Raw genomic sequence first — 23048 nt, 5'->3', positions numbered from 1 at the left:
TATATATCACGCCAAACTAAGTATGCGTTGACATACTGTCACGTCGGTTGTTGTTTTCAGGTGAGTCGCTATTCGTCTGTCACTCCCAAGTCACCAGAGTCGTTCATCAGTCGACCTGACGATGGGATTTGTTGCCCAAACCTAACTTCCTGTGAAGACTTTATTAGGGGAGAAGACAGTATGCGTTAAACAAGTGGGCCACTGAGCTCGTAGTGAGAACGTTATGAAGTCGTAGTCATTGTTAGTGGCATTCCCATACTGTATTCAGATGCATTTGTTACTGAGGGGGAGCATTTTAAATATTATTTTCTTTGTCAAAAAATCTGCAGCCTATAGTTTGGTTTCATTGGACCAACAATCCAAATGACAAAGATATTCAATTTACAGTGATATTAAACAGAGATGATCTAATATTTTTCTTGACAGTTTTCATAAAAGGTGCTCTAATCAAGAGGTGTAGATTAACGTGAAAGATGTCGCTTGTGGTGATGAATCCACAGAGAATTATTGTGTTTCTACTGTCTTTCAGCTTATTGCAGTCCACAAGTTTTCAGTTTTACCGCTCCATTAACATCTGTCTTCAGCAGAAAAACCTCAGAAGAATCGAGTGGGATACCCGCCCAGCAAGAAACAGCCTTTTGCAGACAATGTTGACAACCAGCTGAGTTGGTGGAGACCAAAACATAAGTAAAAGGAGACAAAAAAATCAATACTTATAATAACTCTCCTTCTGCGTGATGGGTAAGCAACAAACTGTTTACTAAAAGGTTCACCATATTAACTTCATACAGTGTGCCAATGTTGCATTTACAGCTTGTTGGCCGCCTCAAAGTGGCCAAGAAAATCAATGATTACGCCATTAAATGATTAATCAATTATTAAAACTGCTGCGAGTGAAATTGCTGTTGCTTGACTAAACAATGAGTCGACTCGCTCAGGCACCAGTGTTTTCTCATGCCGTACAGTATTACTTCCTATTGTCTGCCTGCTACGATGTCATACAACCTGCTGGTTTGACCCACTGATGAGCACTGACAGCAATGAATCAGATCATTATGCGCTAATGTGTTGATGGTGGTGGCCTGTTCATATCATGGCCAGCTGTAGCGAGTAGGTAGGCCATTAATCATGGGAGTGGAAGCCAAATCCCCCGCTCCTCTTGTCCACAATACCAAGTGTCTTTGAGCAAGACGCCCGCACATGATATCGATAAGTGTGTATACGCCGTAAATAAAACAACACTCTGGTCGAATGCCTTCGCCAAACAAAAGATAAATGTAAAGAGCACTGTAGTCACGTCTGAAGACGGCCCACGGTGAGACGTCGCTGCCAGACAGGACGTTAAGAACAGGAGGGGACACAAAGTTAAGTTTGCCAAGAGAGAAGCATTTGTCTTGCTGCATCGTCTCGTAACCTTTCGGTCTGCCATTTGCGGCGGTGCCCTGTCGGTGGGTATGAATGTAAGCGAGCCCACTGGAGGGACGCTCTCCCCACGTGCCCACCTGCCTCTCTTACGGCAGTCTGCTGTACCATGTGGAGCCCCAGATGTAGCGCGCAGAATAATCCACACTCATACACTCATGAAAGTGTCCATCTGGCCCCACATGCACACATTAAGCCCCGGGAACCATACAGGCACGGGGACACTGGGAGAGCCGCTGCAGTCCTGCCGTCGTGGCATTAACCAGATACAGGAGCGTGAGATACTGCTGTACTTCCTCTGTTGTGTCGACAGAAAGAGGGCCCAGCTGAGGTGGCGCACAGCTGAGAGTCACTTGGCTGTGACCGAGAGGTGAAACGGAGAAGGACTGAGCGGGATAAGCCCGCAGAGCTCACCGCTAGCGGAGCAGAGCAGAGTGAGGAGGATCTTTTTACATTAGCTGTGCCTCGGGCACATGCAGATAACAGCAAAGCTCCTGCCTGGCAGGAGAGGCACCAACATTACAGCCCTGCTTCACAGCTGGCAATGTTTATCCAATCAAAATAAAAGACTCTTTTTTTTTGTGTATATCTCAAGGTTTTCTTTTGCAGATCTGGAAAATATATTATCTGTCGTCCTTTGACTTGATACAGATAGACCTGAAAATGATTTAGTGTAAACATCAGATAGAGAGGGATGTCTTTTTATTTGTTCACATGGAAAAGTTATATTAACACTATAATAGTTCAATAATTGTTTATAGTAACACAACATTTAGTTATTTATACGTTATATATGTCCTATAGCGTTCCTATGTTTATAAAAGAGCATTTATTGATAGCACATTTAAAGCCAACACTATGCAATAAACATTTGTAAAATGTCTTCTGTGGCTCTTGGGGAGAGAACAGCCCAGATGATGTCATCAGGGCAAATTAGACGTCGTCATCAGCGTCATCTTCGTGTGGCCTCGCAGACTCCAACTTCAGACCAGACAGCCTACAGGAAAAACATGGACATTAACCAAATGGTGTTGATGATGTGTTGTGATCGCTCGTGTTTGCAGTCTATTGTACAGTTGGCTCCAAGGAGCCACTAACCTAGAACAAAAAAGGTTAGACATTACAAAACCGATTTCCAAAAGTGTGAATCCATTTCCTTTAACCATGTTTAAAGGATAAGGCTGCTGATGTTCTTATCGTCAACAAAACCCATGAAAAGGCCAAAACCAAGAGTGAAGCTACGCCTAAAAAGTACTGTGTGTTTCCAAAGCTTGCTGAATCTCATTCCTGTGGGCAGCTGAGCTCCACTGTTGTCCATAATTCTAGTAAAACACCGAGAGCCACTGTTGACACGTTCCTTCACTACCGTGAAAACACACACACTGTAGTTTAGTTTGTCTAAATCGCTCATACAACGTCCTGCTGCACCAAATATACTCAATGGAGCACCAAATGTGTATTAATCCACAACTGAAAATAGTCGCAAAGAAAAAAAAACAATTGAGACATAATCCACCCCCCCCCCCCAAAAAATAAATAAATATATAGGATGTATGTCTTTGGGGTGCTGATAATCATAATCATGCAAGTTTATCGTCCACCCGAGAGGATCTGTGGCGTGGCAACAACTTAAAAGCAGCAGAAGGTAACAACAGGTAACACAAAACAAGTAAGGGCGAGAACAACGAGAGGGAGGGGGGCGACAAACAGCTTACAGTACAGTGCACAAATACAAATTAAAGATAAAAGACTGATTACACTTGGAATAAAGGGCTTCTTAAAAACTATGTTTGGCTGCTAGAGGAATTCAAAAGACTGTCATAGAAGAAAGGTTCTATCTCAGCTGCTCTTCATCTTGGGGCTTCTCAGGTGTCGTGCTGGCAATGGCAACTGTTCTGGCTTCAGCCTGCCGTTCAGGTGACAAAAACCACGAAGGAACATTCAATCACTTTTTATTTAACTTGGTAGTCCAGGTCTGTGCATCGGGAACATTTAATTGCTTGGCACAAGTTGTGAAGTTGTGAAATCTGGAAACAAATTGTGACATCTTTCGTCTTATCAACCCTTTTTTTCCGCCATGCCTAAGCATTCAGGGCCAAATACTCGCTTGACTGAGGCTGACTGAGGTTATGTCGTCTGCGTACTTTAAAGTAAACTCGTCTCTTTGATTTTTGAATTTGTTTGTGTGCAGGGAAAACAGAACAGGGGAGAGAATACATCCTTCACCTGTTCAAACAGAGAGCGAGTCAGACATTGTTTCACGGATGGAGACTCGATGCGGTCGGTTAGGAAAATTCATCATTTACCCCCAAATCCTTGAGTCTTTGAGAACGAGCCTGTGCCGTCTTGGAGTTGAACAAAGTCCACAAATGAAATATATCTTGGATCTAGAACATCATCAGTACCACAGAGGAAGTCAGAACTCTCTCCGTGGGTTTACAAAGGGGGCGGAGCAGGTCCAAAGTCATTACGCATAATGGCTTTTGGCTTTTCGGTCACAGACTTAATGATCCCCTGATTTAAGCACTGTGCGTCTTTTTTTAACAAGTACTGGAATAACCGTGTAAAGACTCCTTTTAATTGGCTCTTTAAGGACATCGGCCTGTAGACCGTCTGGACCAGTGGCCTTTTTTGTTTTGGCTTCACACGGTCACACACGGGCCCCACAGAGTCACATCTACTGTAATAAACATTTAGCTCATTAGCAAAGGACTGCCTGTTACTGACAGAGCATCATTTCTTCTCTCTGGCCGCCGCCATTAGTACGTTTTAACTTTCCTGTGCTGCTCTCATTTCACACGTTGTCATCGCAATAATATGTTTATCTCTGTTTAACTTTACCACCATTTATTTCTCATGAAGACATTTCAATTATTTTGTAACCCAAGGCTGTTTAAGAAGATTCTCAGTCTTCTCAGACACACATCACCCTCACCAGAACTCTGTGAAGGAGGAAACAGTGTCTGGGATTTTACTAGGATCTATGGAAGATTCAAAGACAATGTCCCATACAGTGTCCTCTACAGTCAAAACAGTCTCTCACATTACAGACCACATTTACTATGAACTACCGTGGTGACTAGTTTTACTGGTGTCACCACTACACCGCAAGGTAAAGACCATACTCTATGTATTACAGTCCTACGAGTGATCTTTGTCCCGCGTATTGTCCACAAAGATACACAGCCCGCCTCATTTTGCTTCCCTGCAGCAGGGATGCCGTAACTCCAAGAATAATCCGTTGTCGCACTGAATTCATTGTAATTCTGTGTAAAACGGTTAATGTCTTTGAATATCCTTTAATCCACATAAAAACAAGGACCACAAAGGCAACAAACGTCAAACAAACAAACAAACAAAAGGTCGGCAAAGGGTCAGCGGCGGAGTTGAGCTGGCGAAATTAATCTAACATCACCGTCTTTTCATGGGATTTGGTGACAACATGAAAATAAATCCTATAATAATAATAAGTCCTTGCACCAAATGATTCTAATTTGAAAGGAAAAGTTTGATGTTTTAGATACGCCCTGTAAAACAATGTATTGCTGGACCTGTCTATTTTAATTCTGTTCTTTCCAGCCCGAGTGCTATGCTAAGCCAAGCTAACCAGCTGCTGGCTGTGGTCTTAAAGTACATTTCTTTAACAGACGGAAAATAAACCCTCTCATCCAACAATCCAAAAGCAAATAAGCTTAATTCCATAAAAGTCAGCTTTAGCTGTCATGTTCAGCTATAAAGACACAAGTCAGTGTCTTAAAGCTACGTCCAATATGAATGCTGTCTGATACACTGAAGAAATGCGTCGTGCAGCATTGCATCCCCACCTAAAAACATACCGTAAAGGCTAATTAAAAGCATCTGAGCATAATCTGTAGACGACATGGCGGTGATTCAACAGGAGGGCTACTTGTTCGCACGTCTTCCCTCTCCGTGATAATGGTTTCTATGTTCTAAGGACCTCGGTAATGTCTCGCCGGGACGCTTCCCTCTCATTTCTGAAGCAGCGGCGGGACAGACGTCGCTCTCGCCCCCGTCCTCGTCACCACTTCACAGGCTATTCAATTAGCAAGAAGAAGCATGGGAGACGGAGCCATAATGGAGCTGATGAGATGCACAAGGACAGGTGACACTAATCAGAGCGGCGCCCCATTGTCTCTGTGTGGACATCATTAAGGAAAGAGAGTGATTCCAGGCCCTTCTTTCTTTTTTTTCCCCTCCCTTGAGCCTCAACACACTCGAGCCAGCTGCCTGCATTAGCTTCTTTTCGATCAATTTGCAAATAAGTGAAAATGTACCAACAGAATAAAGGGCGTAAGAGTTTGACAGGACAACGAGGAGAACATCTGACAACTGGAAAATAGGTTTTAAAGTGTACAATCTCATAAACGCCACGCAGACAAACTGATATCTTCTATGGGTGTTACCCACAGGGTTCACTCTCACCCTGCGAACTGTGAACTCCTTTAGTTACTGGTTCTGAATAGACGCTGAGACGTCCCCTCTGTCCTTTTCGTCCACTTTCACCTCCGATGGAGCGGGACCTGCCGCTGCTGAGGCCTCGGACCGATCCCAGCGGCCCGGACTCGTTCTGTCCTCTTCAGAGCCTCTGGCCCGGACCGTAAAGGAGCTCTGCTCCGCCTGCCGGTATCGACCACCGAGGTAGCTCGCCAGACACCTGAGAAAACACCACCAAGTGCAGAATGTTAGGAACAGACTCAAGGACTCAGGGTCCCTCACGCAAGTCCAATTAGCTTACATTCAAGCTCCATGTTGGTATGACCCTAAACTTATTATTAAGTCTGTTTCTGTATCAACTGAGTCTTTAGAGTGTGTGGGAAACAGCTGCTGGATCCAGGGTCCTGCTCGGCCTCCTGATATGATGCAACCGCTCAGTCCATTAAGACCTTCGCTTAAGGAAGTGTTTAGGAAGTGGAGGTATTTTGGAAAATGTTAAGCAACTGTCCAACTGAAGAACTGGTGTCTCCGTATGTATTTTTACCTTTAAAAATGTCATTCAATCTTATCCCCTGCAATAACCAACTCATGGAAATGACAAAACATGTTATACAGGATCGTCAGAGGTGAAGAAGATTTATTTTTCCCATTGTTTCCAGTCCTTTGTTTGTAGCTTCTTATTAAATGGACACTTGTTTGAAAGGTGATACAATCATTACATGTCTGGTTCCCACAAATGTCAAAATGTTCCTTTAAAATGTTGAGAAAGAATACATAGATTAGTCTCATCTCTTCTAGCTTCAAGCGAGGCTGGACTTTGCCTTGCAGTGTAGTAAAGAACCGCTCATCACTCATTATTGCTTCTCTATGGAAGTGAAGCTTTCAGCCGAAATGTGCTTCCTCCAGGGGCAAACTGCAGTCAATGAGCCTCCGTCTGCAAAGGCCCGCTGCGGACGACACGCTCGGCCTCTCTCTCCTGCACCCAGCGTTTACGCTTATTATTCAAATGTTCGTTAATATTGAACGGGTCAAATGTTTAAATTGCACCTAATTCGACACTGCACGCCCTTGGCCCCCCACAAACACACCTGCCATGTGTGAGGGAGATCGGATGAACGGTTCTTGAGATGTGCGAAGATTCGTTATTCGCTGTAGATCAATAACCAAGATTACGATCTTCCCATAACCATAACCAAGCGCTTTGAGCCACCATGAGAATGCGCATAATGCCGGGAGCACACAAGGTTACGGATGAAATGAAATATGTTGCCTGTAAACAATGTGCAGATATGTTAAATGGAAAAGTTTCCTCTTTTGGAATTAGATTTGCAAAACATATTTGCTCGTGTCAGTTAGTTTTAGGAGACAGGTTGTAACAGGATATCTCGCTGTCTGGTACCTCCACATAGTCCTGCTGGGGGCATGGAATGAGCCTGTGTGCAGACATTTCCTTCTAAAAGACCTAAAATTATGAAAAATAGGCAAACAAGCTTTTGACAAAAGGCAAAGTGTGGTACTCTGTTACAGAACAATGTGCTCAGCTGCTACCGCACAGTGAGAAATATGCATGTTTAAGTCTTGTTATGGGGCTAAGTGATATTACAGGATTATGCTCATGTTGGTGCATACTAACGACCGCTGCAATGAATGAGTTACCATGGGGTTCATGTGACTGATGTAGGCGCTAATCACGCTAGCTTGACTCCGAGGTGGTTGGAACGCCTCGCACTGTATAATTTCCGACAATCAGAAGCCACTTCATATCGAGACACACACCTTCCAGTACTGCCTGGCAACCGGACGGAGGACCTGAGGGATCGGGCCCGATGCTCATTATTCAACTATAACGATTAATGAAACATTTGAATTCAACATTTGCAGGAACTGTTTGGTACAAAGTAATGGACTGGACAGCCAGCGCAAAAAAATAATAAAAATCCCTCTCCCCGCAGACGGACTGGATGCATAACCTCAGTCTCACATAGTAATTGGCTGCTGAGGCGAATCAATGCCTCGGATCAGAATTGAAGCATTCTGCTTGTTTACAACATCTATCATTTGCTCCTATCAAGTGCGATCAGAGCAATTTTCCCTCCCTTAATATAGGTTTGATGGGACAAAGAAAAGCTCAATTCTCAGAGAATTGGAAAACACATTTCTTGCGCTTCGTGGTAACTAAACTGTCAACAGATAAGAGAGTCCATAGTATCAACTCCCGGGTAATTCATCTTACAATTGTGCCGCTGTGTTTTCCTTCGGAGCCGCTTGGAAAGGAAGTTTGAGGCCTTCGCGCTAAACCTTCTCGGCAGACGCTTTTGGCCGGCGCGAAGCAACGCGTGCGCTTTGAGCGCCGCGCTCTCTCCGGCCGTCGAATTACTCCGTAATTCATGTGTCGCCGCTGCGTCCAAACAAAATGTACGTTTCGTACCCTCGCGTTCACTTATGTCTGCGAAAGGGCGATGAGCTACTCGTCCTCGGGCAGCTCTGCAAACTGCTGTAGACAGTAGCGTGAGGTGAGAGAGCAGTGGAGGCCACTTTGTATCATGTCAGCGCTGGCGGTTAGACGCCATCTCCACAGTGTCCCTTGTCACCAATCACATCCTTTTAAACCACCCAGGGAGCTCGACACCCCCATCGCCCCCACCCCTCCACCCATCCCCCTTACGCACACACACACACACACACACACCCTTATCTGTCAATGCTGCTTAAATAATGTAATTAATGACTTAATTAACATTTCCATAATCTATTTTAATAAATCTAACGCGGCATAATGAGAGTTTCTAACCTCCAGGCAATGGCATATAAAAATTCACAGTGCAGCGCTGCATGGTCAGGGCACCGTCGCAGCGCCCCCCCAACTCTCGCCGTGACAGTAACGGAAGGAGAGGGCGCATATTGTGTGACAGCCTTCGTAAAGGCAGTTCAAGCCTGACAAATGTCATGTGACTTTGTGAATGTGTCCAATAACCGACCTGCAGCAGGAGCGGAGGGGGGGGGGGATTATTTTGGAGATTCAAAATGTTAAAGGGAAGCCAGGGTGCAGGAGATGGAAATGAAAAGGATTCAGTTGAGAGAAGTTTGCAAGCAGACTGTGAGGAAGAACAAATGATGCACATTTCAGTGGGTTTGCTTCTCCATTCATTTGAAGCTTTCAGCATTTTAACTCATCACTATTGTACTCTTTTATATATATATATACCATTTATTTCCGTTTGAACTAATAAAAGATACCAAGCTGAACATAATCAAACTCATTAATATTAATTATCTGTCTGATATTGTCCGCAAATTCCTTGAAGCTCATTGTTTTTTATAAACACAATGTCAATTGTTAAAAATTGGTCACAAGTTAGTACTAAAAAAAAAGGCTCTGTAATGTTTAAAATAACGCTGGGCACTGTAGTTTTTAGCAGACGCTACTTAAACAGGAGCAAACAGTGTGTTTGTTGTGGACTACTTTCAACAGCGGATTAATACACATATGGTCCCCAAGTGAATATTTACAGCATCGGATTAAAACACATAGCAGGGCTGTGGGTGGGAGATAGAATACAATAAAACATCAGTGCTGCGTTCATGCTTACGACGCGACATGTCAGCCACACAAACAATAATTCGTTGGATCAATTAATTGTTGGATTTGGTCTTTTACGAAAGAATATTGTTAATATTAGAAGACAGAAAAAAACGTTGTAATTAACACAATCACCATAAAACCATTACATTCATTTCATTATGTTAAAAAAAAAAAGAAGCTTTCTCAACCAACATATTTCATGCTCCTTATGAGGACTTCCACCCTTGGGGTGAAGAGTGACTGAGATGCACCCTGACAGGGGGCAGCAGGAGGCTGGCACATGCAAGGCAGCACAAGCACCATGGGGCACTGATCTACGAGGCCAACCAATCCTAATAAGGGCACCCACCAACCTCCCACTTGCACCAGCAATAATGTAAGCATCGGTGAACAGAAAACCTGTTTCGTGCAGTGGGACACCTCCAGTGTTTATAATAATGATAGAACATATGTGCGGAGGGGTTTTAATGTACTCGTTTAAGGCTTTGAAGCTCCCAATACAACGTACAATGTGACGGATGATTCATGCACATAAACAAAGTGTTAGTGTTTTAACTGTACGACTGTTCGCATGACAACATATCGGAACCTCTTTCAACTCGAGCTACGAGCAAATACCTGCAGCCGAGATCTGCCAAGAATGTAGCTGCGGCGTCTGAAGCTGCTGAATGTGTTGTAAACAAACCAATTTCCTGTCATGAAATTACAGCTCATTACTAGCGTGGATACGGGCTTCAACAACATAATGATGCAGAAGCACATTACCAGTGCAACCATATTTATTAATTACCAGTTCACTCGCCACATTCCTTGCAAAGGCGCTTGATGGAGGGGGGCGGGGGGAAGTTACGAGCCTTGTTGAGTTAATTACAAACAGCCTCTCTTATGTTAGTTAAGACACATACTGGAGACAGGACAGACGCAGAGCGCAAAGTTAAAATTTCGCTGCTAGCACCGAAAGCAGTTTGAGTTGATTGGAGGATTGCATCACTTCTACTACTCCCAATTTATTTTACAATGATTTTTTTTTTATCTGAATCCCATCATTCAGTTGACTATGGCTTGTCAATATGTTGCAATCATTTTCAAACATGCTATTCTCTCTATTCTCTCTATCCAGTAGCTGTTCTTCAGAAATGTGCGGCCCGATCGGTGCGCTGCTTTAGGTAATTGCAGATTACGTAAACCTGTATTTGTAATCTGATTACAGTATCCGCCATATGTGGCTTTCTAATCACAGAGTAGATATTGTTTATACCGGGAATCTAATGCATTATCTACAAGCTCGATGTTGATAAAAACAGACTGTTCATTTACTAATGGTTTATAGTAGCACAGGCATCGTTCCAATTAGCAATATTAAAATGGGAAAGAAGCAAGAGTGAAAACAAGAGCGGTGGGGTGGGGGTAGAGGGTCGGACAACAGCATGTTAGAGATGATTATTTGGATGGCACCGACACTCACTGCTTCCTGTTTTGAAACTCACATAAAATTGAAATGTTACTTGGAAATATTGTTTGCATTTGGCAGATGAAAAACACTTCTCGGAGCGGAGTCACAGCCAGAGGAGAAAGGCCGTCTCCATCATTTCAAGTATTAATGTTGGCCAAGTTCAGACCAAGAACACTTTCGGTCTGAAAGTACAGATTGAATCACACATGCAGGGTGAAAAAAAAAAACAACCACTCACTTGATCAGCAGGATCTCTGTCAGCAGACCGTAAGAGGCCGCGGCCACTTTAAAGGTGATGGGCGGAGGGGGGTCGGTGAAGGCCGTCATCATGCAGTGGACTACATAAGGCGCCAGGAACAGCAAAACAAAGGCGGTGATCAGCACCAGCCACGTTTGCCACTGGAAGCTCACCGAGCGCCACGGAGAGGTCCTCTGGAGCTGGTACTGGACAAGAAAGAAAAAGCCTCGTGACTTAACCACGCAATCACACCGGTGTGTCTAATCACTGGGAAATCTTTCATGGAAATGGTTCCATTTTTAGATGCATGAAAATATGAAACAGAGCGAAAGGATGGCATTGTCAGTGTGTTGGTCCAAATATCTCAGCAACTTTTGGGTGGATTGCCATGGACTATTGTACAGGCATCAACGCCCCTTTAAAAGATAAACTTCAAGACTGTTGGTGACCCCTTGACCTTCCATCCAGCACCACCATCGTGTCCTTTTGTCCAATACGTGGGTTTTGCGAGTGCTAACAGCAGTTAGCATACTCTTGCTAGTTTCTCAAGATAACGAACACTTAAATTATTGGTCTATTGCAAGAGTTTTGCACTTGAAATCCTCTCATTGCAAGATAATGTTCACTGACTGTCGTCTATGCAGACACAAACCAGTGCGGTGGGTTTTTAAATTGAGAAGTGTGTTTCCAGCTAAAAACAATCAATAAAATACTGAGCTACCGCGGCAACGAGTAAAACAGGAGACGCTTTTCCCTTGTGATTGTAATGTGAACCCATAATGGAGAGTAAATAAACCCCTATTGTTGGAATGAACTCATTAATACAACCTCACACCTGTTCTATACGGCAAGCGCTTTCTTTGTTATCTGTGGCTTGTCGAAAAAAAAACAGCAAATAGTACAAAACACTTAAAACAAACAAACATAGAAATAAATGCTCACACAGACGCATGCATAACAACACCAAAGCATGTATGCAGTCGTCAAACCAGTACGCAAACATTGCCTTAAATCCTCGCCAAATATCGCTCTGCTCTGGAGGCAAACCAAACCACTCGAACGGCGTTTGATTAGTGTCTGGAATTCATCTGCAAATGCACACTTGCCTTGTCCTCTTTCATGGCTGCTATTCATTAATTAGATTCTTTGTGCAACTGAGCTATCCTCAATGTTTAAGGTTACATCAGGCCCCAGTAAGTGGCTGCCTGATAACAGAATGCATCCATCTTCATTACTCAGCCCTTTCTGTCGGGGCTTGCTCCTCCACAAGTGAGCTATGTCAGTATGTTCTAAGGGGCTGATACATTTCATTGCATTCAGATCCTGAACTTTTGCCTCCTTTGATTTAAGTCGCTCTGATTGAATTACTGGGTTGTGGTTTCCCCTCATATCGGGTTCCTTTGTGGTGATTTTTCCCTGCCAAATGAAAACCAAACACCTCCTTTGTGTTTTTAGATTATAAACCCTCTTTATGAATGCATTGTTAGGGATTGTCAGGTAAACATTGCTGCCAAGGAATTTGTAAATACTGTGTTAATGTCACATTCCATCCTGTTGGGCTGGATCCTCTGGGACTGAGCCATTGTAGCGAATCAGTAAAACTGGTTCTTTTTCAAGATGTTTCAAAAGCATTTAAAAAATGTTCCGGCTGATTTTTAACACGACAAGCCATGGCTCCAGAGGAGGTTCTCAGTCAGGCCAATACATTGGAAGGAATACATTTAAATTAATTTGGAACATGGAAACTAATAATTCAGATATGATTAAATTTTGAAATTAGATTTCCACCAAATTAATTATTGAATTAATCATAAATCAAAAGCTAATGTTGAATTTATATATATATCATTTTGCATTTGGTGTTAGAATGCACACAAGTTTCTTCTGTGCTGCGGAAAAGAAAAGAAGAAAAAAAACATGTCAGGATGGTCCATCCTTTTTTGCCAAAAAGAAGCCCAGACATTCAGTCAAAATGTTTTCTCAAACCAAAACATGTGTTTTCAATCTTGGAGGAAATATGAATAGACTCAACACCTAAGGCCATAACAAAGCAAACGTGTTGCCACACAGTGAAGGTTCATTTGTGTTATTTAGAAATGGATCTCGATGACACAAGCTATTTAAAAAAAATGGGACTGAATGTGGCGATCACTCGTTAAATAACCAAAAAGATTGGGAACGTTTCTATTGCTTCTCCAAGGCTCTCAACATGGCGGCGGCGAGCCGGCAGCGGACCGCTAACAATGCTAAAAGAACTAACAGTGCGAACTGCGAACTGCGCTCGAATAACAACACACACAGAGGGAGAGTGACTTCTTTGCTCAGGTCGACATTACTCCAGTATGACTTCATAGGTAATAGTTGTTTGCTGCTATATTAATGTTCTGAAGGTTAAAATACAACTCTTTTAAGGTTTAGTCAATACTCATGGAACATATTTTGGCGACAACCCTGAAAAACACACATTTAATCGAAGCGGTTCGCGTCACATCCATCTACCTCAGCCTTTAGTCATATCAAGGACAGACCGGTTTGAATCCGGTTAAGAGCAGCTCAATATGTTCTTTGTATCACCTAGGCCAAATCAACTATCAGTGAAGAAGCTGAGTAAAGAAAGCATAAAGAGACAGACCAGTCACATATGTCTTGTTTCCACGTGACTGCGTGGAATGTGAGCCAGCTTTAGTATTTCAGAGGCCAGTGGTTCAGAGGAAAAAGAGACACAATAGTTCATCTATTCCTTGAAGGAAACCATGATTAAAGACATGCCGCGTGAGGATATGTATCACAGGCCTGGCAGACCTACCTGCCCCTTTTCTGGTGAGGAACACCAAATTACATTTCCTCTGCACCTGATCTTCAATTCATATAACACATGGTAATCCAAACAGTAGACTGAGAAGTAAGCTATAACTTCAAAAGTCAACATTGCAGTGCATTAACCACCGGTTAAGAATCACAGTGTGTTAATTACATCCTGATGTTTTATGACTATGACCTTTAAACACCATACCAATCAATCAATACAGGAGGGAAGCAGCCTATTGGGAATATTTAGACCCACAGATTCTGAAAGTAGGGCACTATTTATCCAAACACAATCATTATTAATAGCCGGACAGTCAACCCAAATACATTTTCTGCATATTTTCCACATTACCCCCCTCTCCCTCCAGAAGTACAAACACAACACATTGTCCAGCATGGTGATAATTAATTAACCAGAGCTGTCACAGTGGTACAGCAAAAGGGACAAAGGCACAAATACAATATTATCCTTATAAAGTCATGGTCACACATGTTTGACCTGCCATTTAAACGACGGTAGCATACTCTCTGATTTATCAAACACTACGAACACACAAAGTTGCATTGTTCTGAGATGTAATGCTCGGGGTGGAGCAGAATTTTACGTCGAACATAGAAATTATACGGTATACCGTAGTCAGATTAAACACTGTATAGCTTTTAATTTCATCCTGTTACTTTTGCTATACCTATTAGCTTTGGATTCCAGGATGACACATATGAGGTCTGCTGTGATGGCAGATTGACCACTAATTGAAAGTAATTTTTGGGAACAGACAAAAACAGGCTTCTCATTTATAGCAAGTGGCCTTCACGTTTATCCGTCTGAAAAAACAGCAGCTGCTAGATTCTATCAGCTGTTGCTAGCTAAATGAATTACATTAGCTCTGTGAGTTGAGTAGATTAGCCTGACCTTCCAATGTATTCAGCTGACTCGTTTTAACGTGAAAATCCTGAAAAAAAGGCGACATGATATCATGGTTAGTAACTGCTGGAATGAAGCAACAATGACTGATCGTCGTTTCAAGGCAAAACTATTTGAATGAAACTTTGTTGAAAAACAGTCAGCGCAGCAGCTAGATTTATGCTTTAGCGTTTGTATTTTCCAAAAAACTGTTTCACTTTTACATGTGATAATAAAAAATGTCCCACATGTTCCAACTAAATAGGGCTCAGCATGTCACCTCTACCTCTAAGTCCATACGATCAAATGCCTAGTCTTCAGTTAGTGAAAAGAAAACAACAACTCCTAACCAAAAGATCAACAATTCGACTAAACTACCTAAATTCTGAGAGCCAGTCAAAATACCACTGCTATCTTATAATCTTCACGTGTGGTGTTGGCTTTAGTTTTCATTGGCCAACTCTGTTTACTGAGCCAGTAACAAGGTGGCTGTCTCCTGTTGGCGGGGAGGAACAAAAATAGAAAACAGTTTACTCGTTTCCTCATCTTTTCAATTTCTTATCCAATAAACAAAGCATCGGAATGTGTTTAATGTCTTTGCAACACAATACATAGTAGATAATTGTTGTTCTTTTAAAAAGACAAACATTTAAACTAGAATTCTGGCTAATATCTCACACACTGCACCGTTAAACCTTTGGCAGGCCTATTGGCTTGCCTAAGGCCTATTAGCTATGACTCAACCTTCATCCTTAAGAGGGGAGGGTTTAGCAAACTGTCGGTTCCACCTACAGATGTCAAAGCAACGTGACATCTGTGCATGTCTCATAAATGCAGAGGTTATGCCCTGTGTGTTTTGGGATGTGCATGCCTTCAGCTAAAGCAGGACACATTTACTGTTAACTGCAAAACATTTTACCCGAGGAACTCTACCATGTGAACCTGCAACAGTAGAGATCTGGATTTGTGTTCCTAAACTCAGTTCTTACGAACCTTTAACGAGCCGTTATCGGCGTATCGACGATCTGCAGTTGGATCTGCTAATTTCAGTCGCAACACAAATGAACTACGGCAATGTGGAAATACCCAGCAGCTCCAGAGACAGTCTCCTGTGTACATGCTCCCTGTTTGCTAACAACAGGGATGAAGTTCTACTTAGCAGGGCCGGACTGGAAAGTCTATTAACTTATTGAGATTAAGAGCCTGATGCCTTTCCTCCCTCCCACCCGACCCTCCGTGGCCCCTTCCCCCGACCGGCACCACACCTCCAAAGGAGAAAGGTGATTGATGAGAGCCATCAGGCCGCTTGGAATCTCTTCTCTCATTAGACTCCTCATGCATCTCGCTGTTTCAACGCACACACACACACACACACACACACACACACACACACACACTGGGAGAGCACGGCAGGAACCGGGAGGGAGAGGGGGTGGGGGCGAGGTGTCCATTCCTCTGACTTTTTAGAAGATAAGTACTCACACTAAAATATTTACCTTGTACATTAATCTCTAGGAAATTAATTTGCCATACTTTCTCCCAGAGAAAAAGAAAAAAAATACTTTTTTTTTTCTCCACACAGTGTGGTTTCCACTCCCTACTCTTCATGCTCAGTGAGCTTTCCCTCTTTTGACTCACTCATGGGACTGCTTGGAAATTAATGTCCCTGAGGGAGCGGTGTTTGGACAGTCAGGGTGGATCCTATCATCGACCACTGAGGCTCTCTCGAGGAGGGTTAGCTTGAGTGGTGGAAAGGAAAGAATGTTACATATGCATATCCCCGAAGCAGACGTGATCAATCACATTAATGCAAGTGCAGCACATTATTAGTAGCATTACTATAATGTGCTGCTGATTGCACCGCTGCAAACCAAGTGGGGCCTACTCTGTTCAGATAAATAACTTCATTGTACCTCAGGCAATAGCCAAGACAAATAGTCCGAATCAATGCCCTCTGTAGTAACAATTTAGTTTCCCTGTTCACTTATATTTTACAAGTGTTTTAAGTCGACAGTAAAGTTTTTGAGGCTGCACTTTATAACCTTTCACTTAACCCCTGCACCGTCAACAAGCAATACACAAGAGCAAAAGTACAGGGAACAGATTAAACGTTATCATGCCCAGCTAGCTGGTTACTAACGAAGTAGTAAACGATATCTGCATATGAATTAGGAATCTGTCGGCAACAGGACAGGAGTTTGGTCTCGGAAGGGTCCTGGTTTCTGTTTGTAGTCCGAGCAAGATGGACCAATCCTGTTTAAGCTAGCTAGGTCGCGTGCAGGTAAACGGTGTCGTTGTTGTCTGATAGCCAGCGAGTTCAGAGTTGGCCCACAGTAGTAACCGAAACCTGTGTTACTTCGAAGGTGAAGAGTTAGCATATCATTAGAATATCTGATGCTCTTTTTCAGGGTGCTCATCCGCTTCATATGCTAGCTAGCTATACGGCTGACAATTTCAGACTGTTGTCTTTCAGCCTGCAAACAAACAGCAGGCCGCTGAGTAGAAAGGAGCAGCCTGCTTTGCTCTCCTTCTGTCCATAACAAATATTAATAAAACCCCTGAGTGGTGAATCTGCCCTGTTATCTGTCTGTTATCACTGCAAAACTGAATTTGTGCCCAAAAGCTCGAGAAGCGCACCGACGGAAACTTGGCCGGCGTCCTTGTGGGGAAGTGTAGGACCGTGTGAGAGGATGTGCGTGAGTGGGAGAGACACAGAATGCATTGTCTGAAACCGTTTGTGTGTCAGAGAGAGGGAGAGAGGGAAAGAGGGAGAGAGAGAGAGAGAGAGAGAGAGAGAGAGAGAGAGAGAGAGTCGGGCTGTGAAGGGTGGGGTTTTGGTCATCTGCCATCGGATAAGATATCCTGACAAGGCAATCAGAGAGAAACAAATTCTTCAGCCACACAGGTTCAACTCTCTCGTTCCTCACCCTGATGAGCTTTTGAAAAATGGAGTGCGGTTGAAATTGGTTTTGTATGAGAGGCTTCAGATCTGTCTCTTGTCAGGATTATTGCCACCTGTCTTCATTGGCTGCAAAGGTCCGTTAATTAATCTGCCTCTCCCTTTTAGTGGCCGGAGAGGACGGGGTGAACAAAGTGCTGTCTCCCCGCCTCGGCACTGGTGTGTCAGAGACGCGACTCCCGGCGAATACACATCTAATTCAGGATACGACTGCTGTGATGTTAAGCAACATCCCTAATCAGTATCATTAAAACACTACATCATGTCCTTCCTCTCTAATTTTATGAGTGAAGCTATTTAATTGGATATTTAATCTAATTTAGTTAATGAAAGTCCTGGGAAATTTAGTTTGAGGGACACTGATACACTCTGGTGATCAATGAAGCTGCAAATAGAGCTCTTCAGAGATTCTCTACTGACTGATTAATGCAGAATATTCATGAATAAAGTTGCCAAAAAAAAAAAAAGATGACAGAAATATATGCTCTCCTCCATAGGAAGGTTATCCCAGTTAAAACATGTCAGCTGATATTAAATGTAAGAGCGCCAGCATGTGATCCAGCATTGATTAATTGGACATACTTAGATTAATATGCCACTGGATATCGATGCCAAGCTCATCAGAGCAAATGTGGTATTACACAACCGTCAGCTGTGATGCTGTCAATGAGCGGGAAAAGGTTTCTGCAAGACCAGAGGCGGAAACAACAACAAAAGCAGCTCAATGGACTTCTTTCTTTTGTTTGCAGGAGGCCCAATCCCAATCCCACAGGAACTCGTCACTGGCATGGGCCCTGCACAGTGTCAAATTGATCAAGTGTTAGCTGGGATTGTCTGCTGCTGAGTGTCTGCACCTGTGCATTCCTCTGAGCGTTAAGATCCCAGCGACTCTTGAAGTGAAGCTTGAACTTGGCCTGCTGTGTGCGGCTCAGGCGTACCCAGACTTGCCTGACTGAGAGCAGCTTGTATTGTACACACACACACACACACACACTCCTGTCACTCGGCTGTTGCTGCGGAATGTAAACCACCAGTGTCACAGCGGCGCGATGTACGGGGGGGCTGCACGTTTTTTTGTTGTTGTTGCGGTGCAGGTGCAGTTCGGAGCGCGGCGTTGAAGTCCTTGCCAAGTTGCAACGTGCAAATGATCGGAAAGACGAACAGTTACCTGGACTTAACTGCGTGTGCAATAAAAGTTATTTTCCTGTGCGAGTCTGAACAAAGAAGCAATCAGATAATGTTCTTTGCATAGGCCTCCCCCCTCTCTGAATGCATGCCACGGTATCCTTAATCAACAGCACTTCTACATATGTTTGATTAAAGTAAAAATGAGCTGTTTCTCCAAGGACACCTTCTCATGTGAAGAATACTTTTTTTTTTTCATTTAGCAGATGCTTATATGCAGAACGGTGTTGTTGCCGCCCACAGGTATAATCAACCAGAAAATTAATAATCATTCTGCAGGACTACAATAAATCATTACGCTTTGGACAATTAATAACGGAGGCGAAGCTCGGGACGTCTGATTACAATAGTTACGATGCATATCATCAAGATTTAAATCTAATATTTCACAATGGAATTTCAGACCCCAGTGCACATTACTGATGTTTAAATTTGGCATTAGGGCGGGTCACGGGGGGTTGAGGGATGCTGCGTATCTTCATCTACAATTCTAACCCTCTAAAACTTACAGTGCAGTACTTTTTGTAGCTCGAAATTTTACATTCGACGCACAGTTAGCACAGGCTTTACGAGTGACTAAAGTAAAAATGTAGAAATGTATTGCTTTATGGAGCATCTCATCTGAAACGTTCTGTAAGTATAAGCACATTGTGATTAAGAATTAAATGTGTTGAATGCCATAACCTGGAAACTTTTCAAATTCAAGGACACATTTTTAGGTTTCCAGTGGGCGTCCTATCAATAGTCTCTCTAGGTGTTAAGGTACACTTTATTTTTCAGTGAAAAAACCTTGACTCATATTTTCAGCATACATATAAAGAGGGACACTCTACGAGCGCCGCTTTAGTGGAGATGATCAATCACTGGTAAAAATGGACTGTGCATTCTTGCTCGATTTGATTTATTGAACTATGATATACTCTTAAATTATTTAAATATGTCTTTAGTTATTGGAAAGTCTTTTTAAATTGTAATTATTCTTAATCAAGAATATGGCATCGCCCAGGGAATTTGCTTGGGGCCTCGGCTTTTCTCTATTTTTCTCAATGGTATGCCACTTTTTTTTTAACAAAGCCGACACACGCCAGACATAGAAACACTAACAGCTAAAATGCTGCAGGTATAACCAATGAAATTGTACGAGAATGTTGAGAATGTAATTAAATTAGATTCATATTGGGAAGTCCCACCTCTCCCCTCACCAAAAAAAGGTGTTTCTAAAAGCCTCTAAAATAACAATCATGTCTTTGTATCAACCTCAATAGCACCAGTTAGTGACGCTAACTTTAAAAAAAAAAAAAAAGCCAACGTCTCTCTGTTTTCACTGACTGGCAGTATCAGCTGAAATTCAAGTGTACATGCACCAAAGTACAAGTCACCAAATGTTTTGCCATTAATTTTAACGTTCCCTCATAACCCAGGTGTGCGAACGTCTTCCACGCTGTGAGGCTAACTAACACTGGCTCCACTCCGTTTCGACATCCAGCTTTCAAGAGTCAAAGAAGAAACACTGCAGAGCACTGGGGGTCCAGTACCTGAGCGTGGTAGTCGGCTCATTGAGTGGACATAAACTTTCTCCTCCTGACATGTGGTGGGAAGAGGATTAGTTAAACACACTCAGCCTTGGCTGACTCACAGTTTGTGAAATCACAAAGTAATCTCGAGGCACATTCACTTAGTAGGCAGCTTGATGATCCCGGGCCAGTGATTTATTCATCTTAGGCACGTTGTGAGGCTGTAAGAATTTGTCAAGTTAGAATCCTAATTAAAACTGTTAATCACAGATTCCTGTTTGTTCAGCACTCGAGTGAAATGAGAAATGTGATCAAATTATTCATCGCTCCCTTTCAGACAGGTAAGTCAGCACAGCCGAGAGTGTCAGTGTGCCGCGAAAGTTGTTTTTTTTCTTCCAGGGCTTATGAAGACGTCAAGCGCCAACTTTTCAATTCATTTAACATACACCAACATTTTAAGTTGACATCAACGACCTGATCGGTTTGGATTTATCTATTTATGTAAATCAGCACAAGTTGAGACGTCTGGAAAATGGGATCCTGGCTGTGAAAAGTATGCAGTGGACTGAATCAAAGTTCATGTTCAGCACTCAGGCAATGGGCTGCTCCTATTAAGAGTGAGGCCCGGAGCGACATTCACACAAAGTTAAAGTAACTGCTTCATTTTCTCAGCCGTAACATTTCATGCCATTCACATTCGGTCCGTCTAATGACATCTCCTCCAAGAAACCACAATAGTGACTTGTTCTGCTTAGATGTGACCTAGAGAGGTAAAGATGATCTAATGGACATTTATCCCTCAACCTGAAAGAAAATCCCCGTATTCTTTGAGTTTTGATCCAGAAAAAGAAAGCAGGAGTATTGAAGATTCAGAAAGTTGTTTCGCTGCCTGCTGTTAGGACCCTATTAAGACCAACGTGAACTCCAGCAGTGGGCCCCTTTGATGTACAATAGCTGCCTGATAATAACTTAAATAAATATTGCACCTGACTGGTTGACAAAGACATCTGCCTTAATTTATATGGACACAGTGAAAATCTCCACCGTAGGTAGATACAGGTTCATGTTACTCCATTCTGACAAAACGGGAGCACTTAGCAGAGGTTTTGCTTTTTTTGTAAAGGGGGGAGGAGTGTATGGCAGGAAATGTAGGACGCCAAACATCAGGGTGACAAACTCTGGAAACTACTAGTGGCTGCTAAGATAATTTGTTCGGAGTGTCAATCAAAACACGCTGCCAGTGTAGTTAACCTATTTATGTAATTTATGTATTCAGTGTAAATTCCAGATGGTATACAAACTGCAGCAGATACTGTTAAGTTGAAGTGGGTTAGGTTAAAATGGTAACTAGATGTGAGTTGAGGAACTGGGTTGTTATCACACTTAAGACATATCAGTGTCAGTCCTTACACATATTAGTAGAAGTCCAGTCTAGTAGTGGGAGTCAGAAAGAACAAGGACGTTTGGAAGTGTTAACACTCAGTTGAAAGTAGGATATCATTTCAAATAAATCATACGACTTATTTTAGGCATATGCAATGAAATTATTTATGTTGGCAGCTGGATTTGTAGTTGGGATGATGTTACAATGTTAATTATGCTGTAAAACAAAACCAAACGTGTCGAATGTTGTGCGTAAGCATTGAGCTTACTAGTGTTTAGTTTAGTTGGATTGGACAAGTGACAACATTCAAAATCTCAGTGTGCTACAAATCCCTACATCCAGATCCCCTTCCAAGGAAACACACTGGGAACTCTCCAGGGACTCCACTTTGGGAAACTCCTGGTTAGTGGATAATAGTGAAGAATGTGAAGGGGGTAGAGAGGGGGCTAAATTAATTAGCCTACTTCCTCCAGTGTGGCATCCTGCTTCTCTGGCCAATGAAACAAGGCAACTGTACACGATGGAACTTGTTCAAGGAAACGGTGCCTCGTCACCACCATCTGGATTGAAACTAAACACACACAGTAAGGGGCATGGAGGGAGGGGGCTGTGCCCTTAAGTGCCATGTGATAAGATAGAAAGCATTACATCATGCCACAGTACATCTGTGTGCACTATCAACATGAATGTTAATCTATGTAATTCAACAGCAGTTTCCGATCTCTCCCAACATGAGGTAAAAGCTATTCAAGTGAAATAAACTATTAAAACGAGGCGGGATTGACATATCTAGGGTAAATCTATCTAGGCCATAGTCTACAGTAGATACAAGTCCAGAGGAGCACGGATATGTGAAACTAGTGACATCATGCTTACTGATGTGACTGAGGCAGGGGAGCTTACTTTAGCTTTGTCTCCAATCATGTCCTGATCAGTGTGTTCTGCATTGGCTCTGGTGACTCCAGATTATTCTCCATGGTTTCTGGAGTTGGAGCTTGTTTACTTCAACTAGTGACACCGTGGTAGGTAACAGACCATGGGAAATGTTGCATCAGAAACCCGTTGTGAAATCTGAACGACAGACTGTATGCAATCTTGAATTGTTGTTGTGTTTCAACGGAAAGTTCATCACAAATAAATAAG

General features: G+C 42.8%; 1 protein-coding gene across 1 annotated transcript in view; it reads right to left on the bottom strand.

The window, feature by feature from the left end:
* Nucleotides 1-2205: 2205 nt before the first annotated feature.
* LOC137793701 (uncharacterized) overlaps nt 2206-23048 on the bottom strand; it is a 61431-nt gene continuing 40588 nt past the window's right edge. Inside the window, exons 4-6 of the mRNA XM_068590006.1 lie at nt 11152-11357; nt 5866-6097; nt 2206-2419 (exon numbers count right to left, since the gene is read on the bottom strand). Coding sequence (XP_068446107.1) covers nt 5890-6097; nt 11152-11357 — 414 coding nt within the window. The 3' untranslated portion in view covers nt 2206-2419; nt 5866-5889. The remainder of the gene's footprint in view (nt 2420-5865; nt 6098-11151; nt 11358-23048) is intronic.

The sequence above is a fragment of the Clinocottus analis genome, unplaced genomic scaffold, assembly GCF_023055335.1.
Source record: "Clinocottus analis isolate CAN_PGR_092001 unplaced genomic scaffold, fCliAna1.0.p SCAF_23, whole genome shotgun sequence".
Taxonomy (NCBI): Eukaryota; Metazoa; Chordata; class Actinopteri; order Perciformes; family Cottidae; genus Clinocottus; species Clinocottus analis.
The sequence above is the reverse complement of the archived record's forward strand: the minus strand, read 5'-3'. Positions and strand labels throughout refer to the sequence as shown.